This window comes from Anser anser, assembly GCF_964211835.1.
Source record: "Anser anser genome assembly, chromosome: Z".
Lineage (NCBI taxonomy): Eukaryota > Metazoa > Chordata > Aves > Anseriformes > Anatidae > Anser > Anser anser.
In genome coordinates, this window is record NC_139723.1 from 87,175,716 (window position 1) to 87,198,741 (window position 23,026).

A 23,026-nucleotide genomic window follows, 5' to 3' on the forward strand; every position below is an offset into this window, starting at 1 on the left:
GAACCTTGAAAGCCTCGCTTGGGGTGCAGAGAAGGGGGCAAAGCCGGGGGTCTGCACCCGTTGCAGGGCTACAGCTGCCAGATTGGGTTTTAAAAATAAAGCCGAACATTGCTGCGTCTCCTTTTCAGAGCTATCAGGAAGAACGGAAGTCACTCAACTATTTCTTTCGTGCGTCGCCTGTAAAAAGTTAGCTCTGCGTTGCTACTAGAACGCCTGGTACGCTAGCAAAAAGTAAAAATAATGCAGGGCTCGGGGGTCCTCCAGCCCCTGGCAGGGTGACCTGCTGCCCCCAAGGGCACAGCCTCCTCAGGACCAGGCCTCAGGGCGGCGCAGGCTGCACCCGGGGAGCCCATGCGGCAGGGAGCGGGGTAAATCCCCGCTGCTTTAGGGCGCCTGGTGCTACTCATCCCTGCGGTGGGGGCTTGCCTTAATGGCCTACGGCACCCTACCACCTCCAGCTAACTCTGCGCAAGGTTACAGGGTGTTTCTGTGGCTGGGCACTTCACTCTGACACAGAGGACACCAAGTCGTGAAACCGTACAGTGGTTCTGAAGTAAACGCTAAAGGAACCGAAGTAAAGGTTTCCAACCTGAAAACGCTCCCACCTTCGTGCTGATAGTCGCAAACACAGCACACACACACACGTGCAGGTGTGTGTTTACGCGTCATGTTATTTTTTAGCAGGTAAGAGCCCTGGGGTCTCCTCCAGCAGGAGCTTTAGCAGGCCAAGGGAAGCACACGAACGCCTCCAGTGACGCCACCGCAGGCGTGCGCGTGCTGACGAGATCCCGCTCGGAGCTAACGAAGATTCAAAACAAAACCACCAAAAAAAAAACCCCACAGTTCCCTTTTCTGTACGCGGCAGCTCGACAGAGGCACCTGGTGCCTCCCAGCACCGCAGCGGGTGGCCTGGCCGTGAGGCTGGGCCCGGTGTCACGGAGCGCAGGCCGGTAGCCACACCGGCCGTCCAGGTGGCCCAGGCCGAGGCAGGAGCCCCGCCGCCACCGTCCCCTCACGGCATTCAGCTCCCCGACCGGGCCCAGGCGCCCCACAGCAGGGCCTAGCAGTGCTCCGAGGGCTCTGAGGCCTGCTCGTGAGCCCCGGCTGCTGCCCCACGGCCCTAAAAGCACCGCGATCGCCCCTGGGGTGGAATAGGGGGCCACGGGGCACAGCGAGGGTGGTTGCATGTGCCTGGAGTTTCTCCACTGGGTCTTTCTTCTCTTCTTCTTTTTTTCCTAGCTCAGTAAAAGTTGCTCTGAAAAAGGGGTAAAGCTATAAATAAGGCACTGAGACACCGACAGCAAATTACCATCCTATGAGTTAATGGCATATCAAATTAAAGGCCTCAGTCTCGAGCTTTTGAAGACGTACAACTGCGACCTCAAGATTTTGGCAGATCTCTGCGTGCAATCAGAGCAGCCGAACTTATTTTGCATGCCGACTTCCACAGATCTGCGTGTGTGGCTCAGGCAGCGAGAGGGATTATCAGAAACAGGCTTCTGCCAGCAGTGATCAGTCCGGGGCTGTCTCTGCATGGGTAATTCTGTTTTCCCCTACAAGGTGCCCTCTCTTGGCTTAGGCAGAGCCAGCGGCCCCTCTCCACGACACAGATGTGTGCTGGCACCACGCTCACAGGCGCGTTTGTGGGGGGACGGCGCTCCCCGGGAGCGGGCTGGGATATTTCTCTCTTCTCCATGCTGGAGAGAGAGATGACCATCCGTAAAAACGTCCTCAACACCAGCTCCTGATGAGCCTGGAGCTGTGGGATGGCGACAGCCCCCAGCGCCTTCCTGAGCCGAGTGGCCCCCCGACACGTGCTGCCGGGGCGAGAAGGGGCAGAACGTGGAAAAAAAAACAAAATAGCAATGATAAAAAACAAGAGGTGCGGGACACGGCGCATCTTTAGCCAGGAGGAGGGCTGCAGGCCGCAGCCGCCCGCTGTCGGCACTCGGGGCAAGAAGACACAAAGCTGCCCCCGAGCTGGACACGGCGAGGGGCTGGGAGCTGGAGGGACCGAGACTCCCCCAGACCGCTCCCCGTTGGAAGCCGATTAGCACCGAAGCACTGTATTCTAACGAAGCGCCGCAAACAACGTGTGTTCAAGTTCAGAAATGGCGAGCGGTTCGTAAAGCGCTCGCTTAGGAAGCCAAACCAAAAACGTGCGCGCCGTTTGTTGTTGTTATTATTCCTGATAAAAAATAGGGGACGGTGAGCTTCATCCCAGAGCCAGCCTTCACGTACAGGCCGGGACGGTGGGAAAGAACTGCTGTGTCCAGTGGCTGAGCTCCAACCGTGGCGGCTGCCGGCACTGGGAGGCACTGGGGGGCACTGGGAGGCACTGGGAGGCACTGGGAGGCACTCTCCTGCGGGGTGTCCCCGGTTGGCACACGGACCCCGGCCGTGTGATGCTGCCGGGGATTGCCGCAGGCAGGCAGGCGCCCCACGCTGCCGTGCCTTGCCTTACTGAAGCTCGCAGCGCTAGCCGGCTCTCTCTTTCAGGTGTTAATACAGAAAATCAATTTTGCATCCCGGCAGCTGGGATCGCTTGGAGCCTCGCAGCTGTCCGCATTCCAAAACCGCTCATTCGAGCACGCAAGGACGTGCTGCAAACGCGGCGCCGTGCGAAGATGGCTGATCTGTCCCCGCTGCTGCCCGTGCCAGCTCCGCTCCTGGCACGGCTGGCACCGGCCCCACGCGCGGCCCCGGCACCGCCGCGGCAGCGAGGTTGTGAACGGCAGGAAATACGTTCGGTTTGCTGCTTGTGCTCCCCCTCTGCCGTAGCTGGAGGGGTTTTTTTTAATTCTGGGAATAGCGCTAATTCGGAAAAATCTCGAGTCAAGACAGCCACTGCGAAACTGCGGACGTATTTATGCAAACGTTTCGCTGTGAAGCTGGAGGGGCTGTAAGAGAGATGCGGGCTGTATCAGGTGTTCAGAAAGCACGGGGATTCAAGTCGTTCTGCGACTCCGAATCTGCAGTCGTCTCCGCACCTCAAACCACCACCACTAGAAAGACATCTCGAGCTTCACCGCTCCTTCTTCGGCTCTTAAACCCTACCTACCCTGCACGGGAACGGAGCAGCCGAGCCGCGAGATTTCCTTCTCCCCGTTTCTGACAATTAAAGACTGGGAGAAGCCGGGAGCACCACGACGGCGAGCACGGAGCCGAGGCAGAGGACGGGCAACCACGAGGCGGGGAGGTGCCGATGGCAGCGGGCACACGAGGAGCGGCACTCAACAAAACTGCATTAAAGGGGCTTCAGCGTTCCCTAGCCGGGACTTGTGCCCACGGTGACGTTCCCTGCTGCTCGTAACCCTTGGGAACAGAGGCCCTCGGCCCTCATCGTGGGACAGGGGCGTCCGTCCCCACGTCTACCTGCCACTGCATCTGCTGCCGGGGACCTCAGGCAGCAGGTATCCGAACGCACGACTTCTCCCTGCGTTTGCATCGCTTCTCCGACGGCCTAAGGTTTCCGAAAGCCTTTTCTGCGAGAAGGAGCTTCTGCAAAGCAAAAACTACGCCGCAAACACGTCGGCGTGCCCCTTCCACCGCTCACAACGAGAGCCCAAGGAAGCAGCCCCCAGCCCGAGCTGCTCCTCCGCGAGCTGCACTGTAATAACAGGTGCAGTAATAATAATATGCTGGGCAATCAACTTTTCCCCCTCTGATTTGTCAGTTTAGCTTAATAATGCCATTAGGAACGTAAACATTTCGGCAATTTCTATTTAAAAGTCAATAAAATAATGGGGTGCAGAACTTATCCTTTTTAATTTTTTAAGTAATACATCTGATTATTTTAATCACGTCAGCACTTAGCTGAATGGGTTTAAATATGCACGTTACATCGATTGGGTTTGTTTTATTCATCAGAAAGCCATTGAGCAATTCGGCATTATTCTTTTTTTTTTTTTTTTTCCCTTTCAGCTGGCTGCATACGACGCACGAGGCCCTTTCCGCGAGGCTGTGGGCTGCGTCTTCCGGGAGGAGGGACCGCACCGGGCACGGATTTCCAGGGCAAAAAGCAACCCAGCAGGGCTCGGAGCAGGAATCGGCCAGACGCTGCACGACAAACTCCTCCGGCTGCAATGAGAGGGCCGCTGGGCGAGCGGGGAGCTGCTGGCACAGCCCCGAGGCTTGCTTGCATCGTGGCCACCGACCGCCGCAGGGTCCCCGCTGCTGCCCGCGGGGGGACGGAGCCGGCGCTGCCGGGACCCCTCTGCGCCCGCGGCCGCAGCAGCAGCGGCAGTGGCAGCAGCAGCAGCAGCAGCGGTGCCCTGCCTGCAGCCGAGCCGGGCTCCCCGGTGCCGCGGTGCTGCAGCTCATGTGCTTCTCATTACAGGCTTTGCAGGCGTCTTAAGGAACAATTCGATCCCGCGCACACATGGGTTCTCACACCAGCCCCACTCCTGTTCAGACACCTAATAAAGCCCTGCAGGTGCACGAAATTGCCTCCGCCGCAACTTTTTTTTTTTTTCTTTTTTTTAACGTTATTAATTTTATAGGCAAAGCTCGGGTCCTTGCAGGGGAAGGAACTGGAAAGTTGGGTACCAAACTGCACGCTGCAAATTGCAGCCGGAGGGTGTCTGTGGCAGGCAGGTTTCAGGCTGAGATGCTGCACGCTGGATTTCACGGGCTGCTTTGGGAAAAGCTGAGGGGATGTCGCTGGTGGAGCCCTGCCCCAGAGGAGCGGACACCCAGCAGCACCGGAGGACAAATCCCCGAAGGCTCGAGGGCTGATTCTGCTCCTCCTGCAGCCGACCTGAAACCTCCCTTTGGCTTCCAGGAGGTAACGCCGTGACAATACGTCCTCAGAAACCAAAACCAAAACCAAGTAACGCGCACAGAACTCACAAATGAAGAGGCACGAATTTGGGAAGTTTCCCAAAACGAGGCCTATCCTAAGGCTGGGGGCAGAAATATTTCCCAGTGAAACCCGTGCTGTGGGGTTTTTGAATGCCGGGAAGGAAGCCGTGCGCTCAGTATTGCCGAATACCCGCTCAGGTGAGGGGACGCGTTCCCCCCCCCCCCCCCCCCCCCCCCCCCCATTAAACCCCAAGGGATTTAAATAAAACTTCTTAATAAGCCCGAGCTTTTTGCACCGTGAAAGGAGCACACAAGGGAACGGGGAGGTCGTTTCTGTCGGTGTGACCTCAGCTCTTGGTGACGGCCTGCCTTCCGACTGGCCCGGCTGCAACACGCCGCCGAGATAAAAACGTCGGGGCCGGGGTGGCCACCGGCAGTGCCACGCAGCGCCCGACTGCCCGCCAGGTGACTGCCGGCACAAATGCAGCACGGTTTGGTTAGTGGTGCTGGCAGTGGCACACCGAACTACACACCCGTACTGCTGGATTCGTGAAAGGCTCACTTTAAACTCGCTTTTAGCAGTTTCGCAGAAGCCCGACTGGAAAAAATAGCTAAATGGTTAAAAAACCAGCTTCCCCGAGCCCGGGCAGTGCAGCAGGGAAGGGAGCCGGAGGCTGCGCGTCACGGACGGCGACCCGAAAAACGAGCATAGAACTTCTCACCCGATCGGCTTTACGCAAACCTTACCCCCTGCCTTTTTTTTTTTTTTTTTAATTATAAAATAATAAAAAAAGCAGCAGGAAGGCAGGCCAGCCCGGAGCAGGCAGCTCGTGTGCCCCTCTCCTGCCACCACGTCGGCTGCAAAACTTCAGGGGCTGGTTAAAAAAAAAAACCACCAACAAGTTCCACTGGCAATGCACCGTCATAAAACGAGAAAGAAAGTGGCTGAAACGTTCCCTTTTGAAAAGAAATTCCCTGGATGAACTAAGCAAATCCCACGTCTCTAAAGTGCCACGGCAATTTTACAGTAAACCAAGTTTAATGCAAACCAGATTTATGCTGAAACAGGAAACAAACAATTCTTCTGCACAATTTCCTGTAGATCAATTGGAAAGGTATTTAAAGACTGCACCAGCTATTAGATCTTTTGTTAACCCCCCCCCGGCCCTGCCCACAAAAAAGCAGCTCGGAACACACACTGTCAGAGGATGTCAGCACCAGGCCCTAACTCGCCGTGTCTCCCATCAATCAATAACCGAATAAGATTCTATTTATAATCGCTTTTTTAAGAAAATAAATAAATTAATTAAAAAAAAAGAAAAAAAACCCCTGACCACAGTCATTTCCAAACCGGCACAGCTGAGGACGCGCAGTTCATTTCTGACCGGCGCATGCAAAGCATATTTAAATCCGGGGCTCAGCCCGACATCCTGCAAGGGCATTAAGCGTCAGAAATTCTCGAAATATTTTCGAAAAAGCCAGCTTTGCCGCCGTGAGGCCGCTTCAATTTCTGGCGTGTACAACGGGAAGAAAGCGCCGGGCTCTGTCAGAGCCGGGCTGCGCTGCCCGGTGAGGTTCGCTGAGCCCTAAATCGGTGCTTTGGAACCGGCTTTGGTTCTGCAGGCTCGCAGGGTCAGAACGAACTCGTTGCGTCCCCCTGCCCTTCCACCGGGACGTAAAGCGCGCAAACGCCGCTCCGGTCAAACCCTCCGGGTTCGCAACTCGCACGATTTTTCTCTCCCCTCGTTCTCGGGAGGGAGCTTCCGAGAATCTCTTGATTTACGAGATAAACGCGCAGCCTCGCCGCAACCCCCCCCCCCCCCCCAAACAATGGGCCTGCCAGCCTGCCAGCCGCCTTGGCCTCGAACCACGGCCCCGAACAGCGGCGACCGTCCTTCCGCGCACGCGGCCGCCTCCACGCACGCCCCGCGGAGCCCGAAGCCCCGGCCAGCTACCTGGGTCGCCGCCGGAGCCGCGGTGCAAAAGCTCTCCCCGCGCTCAGGAACCCGCTTGAAAGTATCTCCTAACTTTGGCTGATAAATATTTTGATTTTTTTTGTTTTGTTTTGTTTATGATCCGGGTGTCGGCGCTCCGGTTATTTCCAGCGACCGAAGCGCTGCCACCCCTTTAAACAAAGATGACTCGTAAATATCGCGCCGCGCTGAATTACCGCGGCTTTATTCGGGGCGAGGGGCGGGCGGGGGGGGGCGAACACAAAAGGTCTCTAATTTAGATTTAGAGATTTCTTTCTCCTCGTGCTCAAAAAGACAACTTTTCCTGCAATGCTCCCAGGATGACACTAGGCTCACGCCATTCACAAGTTCGCACTTGTCATTATTAAGCGTGGCACATGGAATTATTACACTATTTGGCCTAGCCCATTAGCAGGAACGATACCACGGAGCATTCATCTTCATCTCGGAACTTTATGGGGTTGAAAAGCTTTATAATAAGAATAGCAGACAGAAAGTAAACAGGAGAAACTCATTAGCATTTACTTTTTGTGATTTGATGACTTGACAAATAACTATTTCAAAACAACTAGTTGGAGAGATGGGTTGAAGCTTGTTAGGATAAAGCAAAAAGAGCAATTACAATAATTATAGGTTTCCCTATATGATTTAACACATGCGCGTGGCGGGAGCTGGTGATGCGATCTTAAGATACCATTAAAAGAAAATTTTGCCACTTTTGTGTTTCATTTCCATTTGCAATAATTCCTTCTTTAATAGTCCCACGCGTTTAAACATATTGTGTGTATAGGGCCAAATAATGCTTTATTAAAACCTCCGGGTAGAGGAAATTGAAAATAAGCAATTGGGAAAATCAGGTTTGGAAAGCGATCCCGCAGCCGTCCCCTCCCAGGTAACGTGCACGTCCTAAAACATCGCGCACACAGCTCGGGTAACGGGGAGCCGGGCTTGGAAAAAACGCCTCGTGTCTCGTTCCCCTGCTTCCGACGGAATCAAAGCGTTCCTCTGGTACAACCTGGGTCACAAAACTCCTCCGCTGAAACTTCCCTTCCAAAACGTTTTAGGGGAAAAAAAGTGATCCAAGAGCTCCCCGTTCGTGCATCGCATCGCCAAGGAAATCATCGAGCGCTGGCTCGCGCTCACGTTTTGTTACGTGACGCTTCCACTTTTGCTATTGTGTGAAGATTTCCTAAAAGAAATGCCCTCTGCCAGCGGGCACGTGAAGGAAAACAATCCTTACCGACGGACGCGGGGAAATAGTTAAAGGCAGAAAGTGCGCTCCCCCGGAGCCAGCTCTCCTAAAACGCCCCGTGAGCGAGGGGAAAAAAAAGCAGGCTGCAGAAAAAGCCTTCTGCAAACCTCGCGCTGACGGCAGTTTATTTTTTTTTTTTCGGTCGTTTTTTTTGTGACTCCTGTACCCGACCGTGCTCGTCCCCCCAACAGCAACCGGGATTCAGAGCGCTTTGGAAGGGTTTTGCATTTTTCGGCTTTTGTTTATTCCCAGGGAAGACCTGCTTCCGCTGCCTGCGCTCGGTTCAGGGAGTTCAAGCCGAATTTAAACAAGTAATTGACTTGTCACTGGGAAAGACAAAAAAAAAATAAAAAGGGGGGGGGGGGGGAGAAAAACAGCAAGGGAGGAATTTAGGACTGGATCTTTTCCTCACCCGAGGGCTCGTGCAACAACCAGAGGCCCTGCTCCGCTCCGGCGAGCGGGAGGGAGATGCGCAGCCCCCCCGCCAGCGGAGGTCCTTCCGATGAGGCGTTCGGGAGGCTCCGTGCGTGGCATCCCCGGGCTCGGCGAGATGCCTGGCACCAGCTCAAGGGCCGTACAATGCGGAACCCGAGCCAGAACAATGCCGGCCGCATATATAAAAAAAAAAAAAAAAGAAAAAAAAAAAGAAAACAAAAATCTGTTTGTCAAGTGCACGGCTGAATACTTTCTCCCCCTCTCCCCGGCGCTGCGGTGCCGGCCTCGGCCGCCGAACTCCTGCAACCGTGCGGCCGCGGCTTTTTGCGCGGCCGCAGCGAGGGCACGGCCACCGCCGGTGGCTCGAGCGTGCCGGCCTCGGTGCCCCGGAGCCCCTTTGTGCTCCCGCAGCGCGGGGAGCCGCCGAGGGCCAGCTCTGCTCTTAACAAGCACCTCGGAAGGGTTCCTCTAAGCACGTTTAAGCCGTGCCGGAGCGCTCTCCCGATTTTTCCGCGTGCCCCCTCCTGAAGAGCACAAAGGGGAAGCGGGGAGCCCCCCGAAGGCCTGGCAGCCCAGCGGGGTTTCTCGGCGGGGCGATGGCCCGGGCGGCGGTTTTACGGCCCGCCGCGACGGCCTCGCTCCGGCTGCGGGCTCCGCAAGCTGGGAGCGCCCCGACACTCGGGCAATTGCCCCGACGGAGCGGTGGGGAGCACGGCGAAGCCCCCCCTTGGCCCCACGGCCCTCCGTCTCGCTTCTCGGGCTCTCTCCATCTCGCCCCCCGGCCAGAAAAGCCCGGGCAAGAAGGAACTTGGGCTAAAGCGGTGAAAAATGTCGAGGAGGGTCCCGGGTGCGAGGCGAGCGCCGTGCGGTGCCGCTTCCTGTTTACAGTGCGCTGTCTCGGGGATTTTATTACTTACTGAGGATGAATTAGCAGCGGTTAGCAAACTTTTTCTCGCAAAGCTACCGGGGCCGGCCGGCCCCGCCGCGCGTGGGAACGCCGGGTAGGTTTGTCCTTAAGAGCGCTAGGAGCAACTAATTCAAAAAATAAAAGGAACCGGGGGGGGGGAGAAAGGAAAAAAAAAAAAAAGCGCCTCCCGGTAAATTCACCAGCTTTTATTTGTACTGTTGAAGCGGTTTTTAAATCCCGGCTGTTGCTCCCGAGCAAAGCCCCTCGGTCTGCAGCACCCCCCCCCCCCGGCCCCGCGTTCCCTCCCCGGCACCGGGAACAAAAGGCGAGGTCCGCGGGGCTCCGCCGAGCTCCGCGCACGGAGAGCGGCCCCCGGCGCCTCGCCCCGCGGCAGCGGGGGGGACCTGGGGGTGCTGCGGCCCCCCCGGGCAGGGCACCGGCAGCCCCCCCCCCCCCTCCCGGGCGGCACGGAGCCGGCAGCGAGTTGGCGGAGCCGGGGCAGCTCGGAGCGCCCGACCGCCCCCCCCCCCCAACCCTTCCCTGCTCTTCCCCAAATTTTCTTCTTCTTCCCAGCCACGGCTCTCCCCCCCCCCCCGCCTCCGATATTTTAAAATACTTTTCCTCGCCGAGACCCAGCCAGAAAAGAAAAAAAAAAAAAAAAGCGCAGAAAGGGAAAAAGACAAAAAAAAAAAAAAAAAAAGGAAAGAACCCTCCAGATGGCGAGCCCAAACCTTCTGCTGGGGTTATGCGCGGAACGCCCCGCGCGGCTCTCGCCTCTCCTTCCCTCGCCCCCCGGCCCCCCCCCAAAAGCTCCGCGGATGGGGACGGGGGGGGGGGCTCGGGGCACCCCGGCCCCTTCGTGCCGCCCGCTGCCGGCCCCGGGGGGGGGTCCCGGTGCCCGGTGCCCGGGGTCGGGGGGGGGTCCCGGCGGGGGTCCCGGCGCAGCGCCGCCTTACCGCTTTGCCATTATAGTAGTACATCAGGGAGTTGCCGCCCATGCCGGGGATCGTGTACGCGCAGTACATGGTCCCGGAGCCTTTTTCCCCTCCGGTTCCCACTCTTCCCAACTTTTATTTCAAACTCGCTCGCCCTGTGTGTTGGTTTCTTTTTTTTTTTTTCTCTTGTTTCTTTTTTTTTTTTTTTCTTTTTTTTTTTTTTTTTTCACCACAATTCCTGCACTTGCATGTTCCCAGATGGCCGGCCCGGGCGCGCTCAATATGCAAAGCAGGGCGAGACCATTCGCGGCGCGGGGGCGGAGGCTGCGCGCCCCCCCCCCCTCCCATCCCCTCCTACCCCCCCCCCCCTCCTCCCCACCCGAACCTCTCCCGCCTCCCCGGCCCCGCCGCGCGCCCGCGCCCGCGCGCGCCGCCCCGCGCCCGCCCCGCGCCGCCCCGGCGCGCTCCCAGCCGGCCGCCCGCGGGGCCGCGGAGTCGGGCCCATTAGCGAGCGGAATACAAATGCGCCTAATTGCCTTCCCCCCCCCCCCCTTCTCCTCCTCCTCCTCCTCCTTCTCCCCTCTCTCTCCCTCTCCTTTTTTTTTTTTTTCCTTTTTTTTTTTCCTTTTTTTTTTTTTCCCTTTTTTTTTTTTTTGGTTTAATTTGATTAAAAAGCGAGTGGCAGGAAGGGAATCGTATGATGCACATCTAATAACTCCGCCATCTGTCCGTGCTGCTGGCGCGCTCCCAGCATTGTGCGCAGCTGCCGCCGCCCGCCCCGCGCAGCCCCGAGCCCCCTCTCTCCCTTCCTTTGCACCCCCCCCACCCCCCCCGGGGCAAAAGGGGGCTCCGAGGGGGCCCGGGGGGGGTCAGGGGGGGTCGGAGGCTCACTCGAGCCTGCCAAATCGTGAGCGTCGCGGGAAAGGAGGGCCCCCCTGGGACTCGATCCCAAATGCAACTCAATCATTTGCATATGCCGAAGCAAATGCCATCCGAGCGTGCGGCGCTTCTCCGGGCTCAACTTTAATAATTCAGAGCACCTCTTGCCTTACCCCGCGCCGCGGGAACGGAGCGCACGCAGCATTCATCCCCGACAAAGGCACGGCGGCGGCGAGCTGGCGGCTTGGGCGACGGCAAAGTTTTCCCTCCGACTTCTTTCCGCCCGGCCCCGGGCGTTGTGGTTGCGTGTGCGTGGCCGCGTCGGGAGGGAGGACCGAGCGGAGCTGTATCTAACTCACTTGTTCGGCATTTATTCGGGAGCTCCCCGGAGGTTCGGGTAAACAGTCCTTGAATTATAATCACACATTTCATTCACATTTCATGCTTTGAGGATTTCTTCCTCATTAGAACGGCTCGTTGTCAATCCGACAAGAGCGCGTTTGTAACCTTTAAGCCACCCTCGGCGTGCGGTACAGCGGGCCAAAAACCCCAACCTCCGCAGGTCACCGTGCGGCGAAGAGCTGCACCCAGAGGGGAGAGGAAACGCGCCTCAAACCCCAGGGCTCCTCTCTTGGGAGCAGATGATTCACCAGCCCAAGATCTCTGCTTAACGGCACCGCTTTCCTACAAACGTAGATGGTGATGCTCCGGAGGTGAAAAATAACCGAGCGCTTTGATCGGTCCCTAAAAAAACCCAACGGCCCGCCTAGAAATGAAGGGAGTTCTTCCCTCCCGTGTTTGCAAACTGCAAACCGCGGCGTTCGCTCTCCCCCTAAAAGCTGCGGTTTCACAGCTCCACACAAAGTTATACAACGGGCATTACATTTTAGCGCGGATTTTAGCACCAAATCGGATCGGGTGGACCTTTAAATCATACAACTTAATCACTTTTCTGCCACTGAGCAATCCTTGAACTCCAGCCGAAGACGCCTGTTCTGACCGGCACGAGGGAATCCTCCACATTTCTCCTGCTGATGCCTGCAGACCATGCACACGGAGAGAGACCAGGGCTCGGAAAAGCAACCCCTGAATGGTGCCCGATGTGTCACGGAAATGGCTGCAGACGATTTCGGTTTGTTTTCTGCAGCCTCGGCGTGGGGAACGGTCCGGCTTCATTTGGATCCTGTCACATTAGTGCTCTCGTTCTTCTGAACGGGAGAATTTCGGTACAAATGTATTGTACACGGCGTGATAAGAAGTTAATGCGGTTTGCAGGGAAGTAAGCCCCTAACTGTAACGGAATTCTCAACACATGACAATAAAAATTAATTACTTTACCATATCCTATTTGCATTCGACACATCCACTGCGATAACTGTAATGCATTTTCCTGCCTTGCTCGGGAACCTGTGATTGTCCCGGATATGTATTTTTTGTCCCTTTTTCAGAAACGGGAACGAATATCGGACATCAAATTCCTACTGCTGGTAGCAGCCAGAGCACTAGCGGAGGTGCACCCACCGCCTCTGGGACCCCAACACCGCGGCCCTGGGTGCTGTTGGGGTCCCTGCCACCCACCTACCCCATGCCCTTGCCCTCCGGCTTTGGGGTCGCGGGCACGTGCTGGGAGATGGCCCCACCGCCCCTACTGGTGTAGCCTGTTGGCCGAGCGAGCCAACTGCTGAAAACACAAGCGGACTTATCTGAGGAGAAGCAGCCTTTTTAAAAAATTACATCTTTTTTGTTGGTGTTTTCACCTCCCAATGCATCTGGAGGCAGCGTACCCACTTCTGGGGTCCTCGCACCGCCCCGCACCGCTGCCAGGCGGTTGGCGCGTTGCACGCGGGCACGCACCTCGAAGCGAAGGGTCACGGCTCAGCATTTACGCTTTTCTTTCAGGGAAAGTACTGTACCCGGAGGGAATGCCACCACAGGGCAGGGGACATAATAATGCATAAAATGAGAAAATGCCTACAAACTCCCGTGATGCGTTATTTCCTGATTTTCTACATCAGGTGACGTTCTTCCAGTGGCCTCGAGGTCACCGAGAGCAAAACCATCCACATGCTGCTCCTGGCCTAAGCATGCTCCCCGTAGCCAGCAAAGTGGGGACCAACTCAGGACGGGACCAGCTGACACCGCAGGACACCCCACCCAGGCAGGCTGCCCGAAATCCATGAGCAGCGGGAGAAAAGAGGGGGAGCTGCCTAGAAATGCCCAGAGTTTCCTAGCTCCTGTGGTATCACTTCAGTGCGCTGGTATATTCTTTCCTCACTTCTCTCTTGCCAGAGCCCAGCAGCAAATTCCAGAAGAGGGTGAGGAAACCTTGGAGACGCCCAAGGAGGAGAAAAAAGAGCCCCAAGTGCCTGAGCTCCCGCGGGAGGAGGAGGCAGGGCAGGAAGCCGTCCTTTCCCAGCAGGGATACCGCAATGGAGGGCACCCTGTTGGCCCCGGGCACACCTCGGGTCTGCACAAAACACCAAAGCAAAGGATACTGGAAGGAGGGGAAGAGTCATGGGCCTGTGGGGACAGCGCCACTGCTGCGACCGAGGCCCTACGACGGCAGCAAAGCAAGGGAAGCGGTCTGCTAGATGATGAGCTTGGCCACAAATTCCGAGGGATAATGGTGAAATCTCAAGTAAGACGACGAAAATAACCAGTATTCCTCTCCGTCTGGGTCACTTGGATAATCTCATCCTTCTTACACAAATCCTTGAGTGTCGTTATTAAAACGGACCCTATGCGCGTGGGAGAGTTGGCTCTGCATCCCCAGATGCGATGGCTGAAGGGGAAGGGAATTTTGCCAAGCTGGGCCTTTTTTGCCCCAGATCAGTGACCAGGATCTCAGCGAAGAGCTCCCACGAAGGCGCCCCAGCTGCTGCCCCACCAGCCTTTCCCAACCAGCTTCTCCCCTGGTTAAGGAAAACAAAACGAAGAAAAGCCGACTGCAGCTCTTCTCCCCAAAGCCAGGTCTGTTTTATAGGATGCCAGCTCGGAGCTAAAGGTTTCTTAAAATCACCGGCAGAGCTCGGTGAGGGATGTGCACGGAGCTGACCGGCAGGTACATAACCAAAAACCCAGCGAGCTCCTCGGGATGCTGAATAAACCACAAGCTGCGTGTGCTAGGGGTGTTGTCTGGCCTTGGTTTTGGGGGATCCCAAATCCACCGGAGATTAACCTGCTCAGCACCCAGAGAAGTAATTTCTTGGTGTCTCTTTTGCAGCTACCGCAGCTCGCTCTGGGCATTGACATTCCCCCTCTCTCCCTGGGAGGAGGTTCGTGTTCAGATCCTCGTTTGCCGCAGACAGAAAGCAGCAGAACTGCCTGATTGTACAGATGCTGTATGAATAAATCAGATCCTAAAAGCCGCCGGCTCTGAGAAGCTACTTTAAAACAGCCAAATGTGGATGCGTCTGCTTTAATAGGGCTGCCTACCGATGGCACCCCTAGTCGACCCCACAACGCTACGCCTTGTTTCCAGGCCTGGAGGCCGGGGGGAAGCGTGGTCCCAGCACCGAACCGAGCTGCTCCGACCCACCGAGGGGACAGAGGGCTTGGGACTGAGCCGGGAAGCACCTGGGCACACTGCATGGGACTTGTGGTCGCAGTCGTTTCAGTGAGACCGCATTTGCAACCCGATTTCCAGGCAGCAGTGGCCAGCTACAACTTGTAGGTATCGCTGTGGGTGCTGCTACTACCAAACTCTTGCTCCGTACGTTTTTATGTACTTCAAATGTCAGCCGGGCACATCTGCCAGATCCACAGGAGTTCTTACACAAGTTGCGCTTTCGGTGGCACAATCGCACGCACCCAAACGCGAGGTGCAGGGCTGGGCTGGGTGCTGTGGCGGAGGCCTGCAGCCCCACCGCAAGCTGAGGCTGCCACAACGAGCCAGGGGACGTCTCGCTAAGCCACGTTTAATCGGCCCAGCGTCAAACTTTTCTTCCTTTTAGCTCAAATGCTCCACGGACGGTACCGACCAGATAGCACATGAAGCTAATAACACCACAAAAGCCCAGGCCAACCGCCTGCGCGTGGGCCTGCTCCGCGCCGCGCGAGGCCACCTGGTTATTCTGCCACTTTCCCTAAAGTGCACCTCATGAAAGAAACCTCCAGCATCGAAGCCTACTTTACAGCTACTCTATTTTGAACAAAACTGTCTATCTAAAATACCCGGTTGCCACTCGGTCTATTTTTGGCTACGCTGCTTGCGAAAAGCCAAGAGAGACACTTAAAACACATGGGCCAGGATTTCTCGTCGCGCAGAGGCACCTATGTCAATTTTTACCATTTTATCTCGAGCGTCGGAGCGTTTGGTGAGCTCTTCTGGAAAGCCAGAGCTTCTCCAGTCACCGACTGCAGGGTGATCTCAGACGGCACGTTTTGAAGACTCTGATAGCCGAGGAGGAGAGCTGGGAAATGGGGGCTCTGAGGCATCAAACCCAGGCTTTAAAATCTCATGATTTTGTCTTTTTGCGGGTGGCAGGGCGGCTGACTCGGGATATTTGAACCTTTGAGGTTAGCAACGCTGCGATGGCTTCTCCACAGCCCTCTGGCAACGTAAAGAGGCCTGAAAATGATTGTACGGTGGCAGCGGGGCTTCAAGGCCCAGTCAGAAATAGTGCCGGCACGGGCTGCAGGCCGGAGCCTCCCACTGGCCTCGATTCAGGATTCACCACAGAAATTAACAGGAAAATTGTTTTAAGGATCATTTCCGACCTTTTCTATGTGTCCCTAAGGCACCGGGGGTGAAGAGGTGGGAGGTTTGGATATTTGGGAAGTTTGGTGTCATTTGTCCCAATACGAGATCCAAGATGCCCAGTATCTACCCTACAGTCTGGAAGCCCCTGTGGAGGTATTTGGCAAAATAAATCAGCAGTGATGGTTTTTTTCATTTCAAAGGGTGCTGAGCAGTTCACTGACAACAAATCTGTTTGGATTGTGAGGGAAGTCTTTGCTGGTGGAGTAAAACACAACCTGTAGCCATCGGTGTTGTAGCTACTGTTGCTATTCCCTCACCGACAGGTTTCCCTAAGTTCTCGGTCAACTGCTCACCATCAGCAGGAGCTGCCAGTACAAACTAAATACGTGTTTTAAGCACAAGGCAATCAAGGCCCTGGTCTTATATTTGGTCTTTAGGAAAATAAAGCACGCTATAACATAACGATTTTCATTAGGAACAATATATATTCCCCCACATGGGTTCAGTGTTTTATAAACGATAAAAGACCTACTTGAACCGGGACTTGGAGAGGGAATTTATATACGTTATGCTCTTGCACAACTCTTTTTTAAAACAATACAAGAGTTCAGGGCTCGTATACTCGGAGCTATTAGTACTAAATACAACCGAGAGCATTTCCAGAAAGTTCCCTGGCTACAAAGCGCCACGGGGCAGGCAGGGCCGTGCCTAGGGCTGGAGATGCCAAAGTCCCTTCCCCAAATCCCCTTCCCATGGGATGGGCACCGGGGCTCTGTGCCTGGTGCTGTCCCCATGGTGCTGATGGAAATGGGATGGCAACTCTCTAGTAAAAGCTGCAGCGTAGGCCAGTAAGGAAAAAAAAAAAAAAGTGGAAAGAAAAAAAAACCAAACTTGTGGGCACCATGCAAATGGCCACATGGCTAATTTTTATGGACCCAAACTTGGTCTTTTTTTAAAGAGTCACATGCAGCAGTTTGTCTACATAGTAAAACGCTAACAGAGCTGATCAAAGCGTTCAAAAGCGTTTCTCACTAGCCTGCTCTCTGCTAAATGATCTGCAGGACTGAACATAGATGTGGGATCCTGCAAACTCGTATTCTTTCCCACTCTGCCACAAGAATCTGCGGAGGGAGAGAAGCGCTGCTTCTCATTTATTGCACATTGCCATATGGAAGGCTTTTCAGCTGTTACATAGTTAGGCCTCGCAGCCCCTCCATCTAGCAGTTAAATATTATTCTGTCACTATTTCCCTTTGTACAGACGGAGAAGGGAAGCTCGGAGGGGCCAGGGGTTGCAATCCCAGCAGGTCAGCGGCGCGTGGGGCCGCGCCGGTCCTAGGCACTTGTCACCTCGGAGGAGGACGAGCGCTTGCATGGTGGCACCTCGTCGCCAAGCCCCTGCTGTCATCCCCACGGAACCCAGCGCCGAGGGTGAGGAGCCCGTACGAGGCGTTTGGGGTGAATTTGTGCCTGTACATTTTTTGGAAAAAAAAGGGTAACTCTCAGTTTGCCCACCCGTGCCCATCACCCTCACTGCTGAGCAATCCGGTTTGGTTTTGCTGCTGGCTGCCAGGAGGGGCACGGCAAGCAGAGGTAAAATGGTTGGTCCTGAAGACCTCAAAGAAATAGGATGCAGGCAGATTTGAACCCTCTTCTGGGAAAAGACCCAGCGAGGTGGAAAGGGCATGGTGAGTGCTCCGGCTTCAGGTCTGGATCTGGCCAGAGGTGGAGCTCATGACACTGCGAGGCTGCTCAGAAGAAAGCACGGAGGGCCAAGTGCAAGGCTTTCTTTAAGGCTACTGCTCAAAGAAAGAAAGAAAGTATCCAGAATAATGGATATTTAAGGAAAGGATCCTGAATAATGGGTATTTCAGGACCCCGAAGTGTTACTTGGTGATTCCACCCACCAGCCAGAGAGTTTCCTGGTGCCACCGGGAGGACCAGGGCTCGGGATTCCCAAAGGCACACACCAAGCACGGTTCCCTCTGCCTCCCGGACTGCTGCGGCTGGCTTTCTGCTGTGCCGGTGCTCCCACGACCCGAGCAGTACAGAATCCGAGCACCGGCACCGAACCCGCCCTCGGTCTCAGCACCAGCCGGCCGCGCCGGACCGGGCTGTAACCATCGCTAGCATTTTTGGTTCTCACGGTCTTTTTTGTTCTCCCTTTGCATAAAATCGTTTTGTCTCTTTTTTTTTTTTTTTCCCAGGAACATAGCCCGGAGGAGGGAAACTGCCGGGTATCCATCTTTTCTTGGAGATCTTCAAACAAAAGATGTTCTGTGCAACATTTAGCGTCAATTTTCCCATTAAACATGAAGAATTCAGCTTTCCGACTGGATGTTAACCCTTCGGATAGCACAGCTGGATTAGATGTGACAGTGGCGTTAAAGGCAGCGGGCTGAGGCGCACGGGCAGCAGGTGCAAGGGCCGCGCTCCTGGACCTCGGGCGCTGAGCGTGGCTGTTCCACGACCCAACGGCCGTGATGGGGCTCGGCAGTGAAGGTTTGGGCGGCTCGCTAAATGAGGGCACGCTAACGAAGCAGCTCCTAAAATGGCACGGGGGGGTTGGTGTAAGGTGCGCGCGGGGCAGGGCCTGAGATGGCAGCGCACGCCGCACCCGCCCAGCGCCGGGCTGAGTTTGCCGAGCTTGGCCCGGCCTTACGATATTTCTTTTTGTAGATTTGTCCCCTAATGGTTTTTGAACATGCTTTTGTGGTTTCATACCGAATCACACGGTGCGGGAGAATAATTAGGGGTAAGTCTTAAGCAGTCTGTGTTCTTCTGTGATTAGAGGAGAAGTCTGCGAGGTCTTTGGGCACTCTGTGTTTTATTTTTACCATGTAAAATCCTTCGAGATCCTTTGGGTGTTTGTACCTTTGGTTTCACTGGGCTTTTCACAGCGAATATCATGCTAAAATCTATCTCGCAAACTGGCTAGTTGGACTAGAGATGCCAGGATGCTGGGTCTTGTGAAACAAAGTACGGGATTTTGTGAGCACGCGGGGTCGTGCAGAGGTTCTGCTGGGTATTTTACATCAAATGTGCAGGTTGTTTATTTATACCTAAAATGCACGCACTTAAAACACGCAGCAAGCCAACTGCAGACACACACGTATTACAGAGCGAATCTCTCGCTGCAATGACACGCGCACTTTCCCCGCGAACTTTTCTTTTCAGCAATCCTAATTAATACTCAAAAGCGCGTTCTCAGCGGTGAGGATCCAGATGCCGTACTAAAAGATGTATCCTCACCCCACAGCCCTTCCGAGGAGCCTCTGCCATCCTGCGCTGCGCCAGCACGGTGCAGAGCCAGAGCCAGAGCCTGGCCCGAAGGGGTTACAGCCTGGGCAAACAAAGACAGCCAAAAAGAAGAAGGGAGCTGAGGCACGGAGAGGTGAAGGGGATCGCCAGCAAACCCTGCATCAAGGAGCCTGAGGAGCAAGATCCAACTTTCCCGGTTCTGTTTCCTAACACTGTGCCATATTCCCATCGACTGCTCAAATTCACACTTAAATGCCTAACACATGCTAGTGCCAACTTCTATAACAAAATATGGTTATTTGGAGGGCCTATAAAACTGCTGCTGCTTGAGAAGTGGGTAACGCGTAGCCAAACGAAGAAGAAAATCAATTGCTTGCTGATAAATACTGTGTAGCCAACTCTTGGGATTTTAGCAGGAGCCCTGCACTATTTCCTGGGTTTTGGTTGCTTCCTTTTTTGTTTTTCCCCGAAAGCCTCATTCCAAAAATTCTGTAATTAGATAAAAATTTGGACTTCATTAAAAATTTTCGTTTCAGGCCCTTGTAGCTGTGGGCAAAACCTGAAGGTGTGATCTGAGCAGAGCTACAAGTTCAGGAGGAAAAAAAAGAGAAGCAAACACAAACCCATTACGTTTACAAATGTCTGCCAAATTCGGCGTGCCAGGGAGCCAGGTCAGGATTTTTGACACGCATTTGGAGGTCGGCAACCATGCCCTGGTCCTTTCCAAGCCTGGCGGAACCGAAACCCCCCCGCACAAGCCCTCTGCGCCCCAGAGCCCCGGCTCGGTGGCACAGACCTGGCGGGGGCGAAGCCGTCCCCGAGCAGCCCCCGGCCGCTGGAGCAGGAGGGGTGGCAGCCACCAGCAGGGCTCTTCCCTGCCCACCCGCTCCGGGATTTTGGGCAGGGCTCAGCAGTGCTTTAGGGACCGCTGCGGTAGGCATTATTTTTGCTCTTGGAACGCCCTTGATTATTTACTGCAGTAGCCCCAGCAGAGGAGCCTTCAGCCATGAATTAAGCGCAGCTCGTTTCTTCAGCCCGAAGAATAAACCGCAAAATGCACCTCGCGTTTGAAACTCTTCCTCCAGATATCACCCGCTAGGAAAACCCGAGGTGCTGCCTAACGTTGGGGGCAAAACAATTCGGGAACAGTCTCTCCAGTAACACAAGTTGTACTAGAAATCCAGGCGCTGCAGCCCAGAGATTGGCAACGAAGTGGTTAACAGACATATGCTGTATAATTAGGAGATGCATTAATGATTATGAATAGTAAATGACTTGGTGCAAGGAAAAAATCTAGTCAAAAGGGACATGCACCTATCTTACATGTTTATTAGAAACTGTATATAACTAGAGAATTCTGCTATTAAGAATCCTGCATTATTGGTGTAAATACTTCCAAGGGTACATCAAATTGTAATCTTTCATACGACATCCATCAAACCAGGCTGGAGATTTTGACAAACATTAAACACAGTAAGGAGGCAATTATGTATGCATGATTTAATCTGCAACTAATTAATATGCAAATTTATTCATATGTTAGTTACTAAATTAAAAATGCAAAGAAGCCCTTATGGTGATTCTCAAAATTTTGCACAAACAGAACATTTAAAATATAAGAAAAAATGAAGTTTTTTGGAAACCTGCGGCATACTTTAAATCTTTGGAAACCTGTTGCACCGAGATGGTTCAAAAATATTTACTTAAATACCGGAGGAAGATAAAAGGTGTGTTAATTTTGTGCTCGAACGTGGTGGCACAAAGGTTAAGCAGGAATCTCGGCAAGTCGGAGGAGATGTGCACTAATTATCAAACAAACTGTATTCCAGACCCAACTCCCACAGCCTGCAAAAAATAAAATAAAATAAAAAATTCAGGCTCGGCACAACCCGGTCATCTCCCTGGCGTTTTGCTCCGTCGGTGGACGGCTGGGTGCTGGGCACAAATCCACCCGGACGCGGGCTGGGAGCACGGCACCTGCAGCCCGTGCTTCCGACGGTCACCGACACAAAAGCCCCCGCTCCTTGTTCACCTGGGTAGGCTTTTCTGTTTCAGAAATGCCTTGGAAAGATTGCAAATAAAGGGTGCGAGGGAACTAATTGGGTGAAGGCGGGCAGAAACTGCCTTTAATTCTTTTCCAGATGCATCTTCAAAGCAAAACAAGGAGGCAAACAAGATGCAGGCATTTCAAATAGCTCCTAGAGCACTGCTGCAGCTATGATTTGGGAAAGCTTCTACCCCCAGTAGGTAAGCGAAGAACAACAACTAGGTGCGTTATTCGAACACGCTCTGCGTTTTTAAGCTGGATGTAGAGGCACACGTTTAACGTGCCAGAATTTCCTTTCACTCGCGTTCCCAGGGAGAGCCCGGTGCTTTGGGCACGGCTCCGAGACGAAGCCGGGGCAGAAACCTGCACACCAGAGGCGCAGGTCGCGCACACAGGCTGGCCCCTAAGTGCTTCCAGGTGCCCTCCCGGGCCACTGAACTCGCCCTGTGGCCTCTGTTAGCCCTGCTCAAAAGCCAGAGGTCGGCCGCCTGCCCCGGCCCCGCGAGCTCTCCCTGCTGGCAGGCGCCAGAGCTGCCAGAGGCCACCCCTTCCCGAAAGAAGGGGGAAAACCACGAGGCTGGAGTGGGAAACTGCAGCAAAAACGCTCGGAAAATACAACCAGACTCAGCTGCACGTGTTTAAATCGACTTCGTCGCTCCTTGATAGGTGCCTCTTGATTTTTGTTTAGGCCAGAACTGAATGTAAGGCTTTTAAAAGCTTAAACGTACACATTTATGCATTCATTACACAGTGTTAAATCTAATTTGTTCTTTTTACTGTCACAGGAAGCACATGTTTAAAGCAATCTGTTTCCTCATATGAATGCTTTCCTGTCTGTTTGAAAAAAATTGCAACACACTTTACCCCAAGTAACCAAGAGGTGATCATAAATATCCCTAAATAGCATTAAACAGATATGAAAGACATTAACACTTCCAGAATGCCAAAGTAGTATTAAAAAAAATTCTAACAGATGCTCCTAGGTCAAAAAGTGAAATGTGTGTTTCCTGAAAAAACACTCTCATCAGAATCATAAATGAACTGTGAGTGGAGAAATGAGGTGTTGCAGAGCAAACGAGAGGATCCTTTTGGTTAAGGACTCCAGCACACTGGTGCCAAAGTGTGGTTGCAATAAAAGAGCCAAAATGAAATGGAAGCGAGCTGCAAACCGACATCCTCTGCGCTCCACCAGGTGGCAACGGCGCTGGCCGGGGCCGGGGCCGGGGCAGGGGCCGGGGCAGGAGCGCGGTGGCCGTGGCCGGGGAGCGGTGGCGGTGTGGTTGGCCTACGACCAAGCCGCTGGACTTCTCCTCGTCACTTTGCGGCCTGCATTTGGCAGGGCGAAGATGCTCTCATCTGGCAACGGGCTCAAATCATGTGTAATACGCAAACGCGGCCTAAAATACCAACGTTACCTAAGGCCTGCTTGCCGCGGGGCTGATGGGTGCCGCTCCCTGGCTGCGGCGCTGGGCGAGGCTTCGATGCGTGAGCGCCACGCACCCAACGGGCCTTTGTGGGCACCTGAAGTGTGCAAATCTTCTGTATTTGCCAGAAAAAAAATGCAAAAATGGGTGCCTTGAAGCCTTTGACTACTTATAGCGTGGGGAGGATGGCCTTGCGTGGATGCTGCCTCTGAGACACCTCCCACCGCATGTCCAGCATGCGGAGGCGTCCTGTCCGTGCCCTGTCTGTGTCCTGTCTGCGTCCCCTCTGTGTCCTATCCGTGTTCGGGTGGGCTCAGGGATCTCCAGACCCCACGGGCAGCTCTGCCTCCACGGCACGGACAGGGGCACCAAAGCCGTGACACGCACTAAATGCGACACGCGGCGCCAG

The 23,026-nt window shown here is 54.5% G+C and overlaps 1 protein-coding gene across 40 annotated transcripts in view; it reads right to left on the minus strand.

Annotated features, from left to right (window-relative positions):
- The window catches only part of LOC310889247 (transcription factor 4), a 211,733-nt gene that overhangs the window by 55,310 nt on the left and 133,397 nt on the right, over positions 1-23,026 (minus strand). For 3 of the 40 annotated variants that reach the window (XM_083816467.1, XM_083816466.1, XM_083816465.1), the window contains exon 1: positions 10,327-10,602. The exons of 36 other annotated variants lie outside the window; for them this stretch is intronic. In XM_083816467.1, coding sequence (XP_083672593.1) covers positions 10,327-10,395 — 69 coding nt within the window. In that variant the 5' untranslated portion in view covers positions 10,396-10,602. Of the gene's footprint in view, positions 1-10,326; positions 10,603-11,357; positions 14,039-23,026 lie in introns of those variants that run through there. One more of the 40 variants, XM_083816468.1, reaches the window with a different exon arrangement.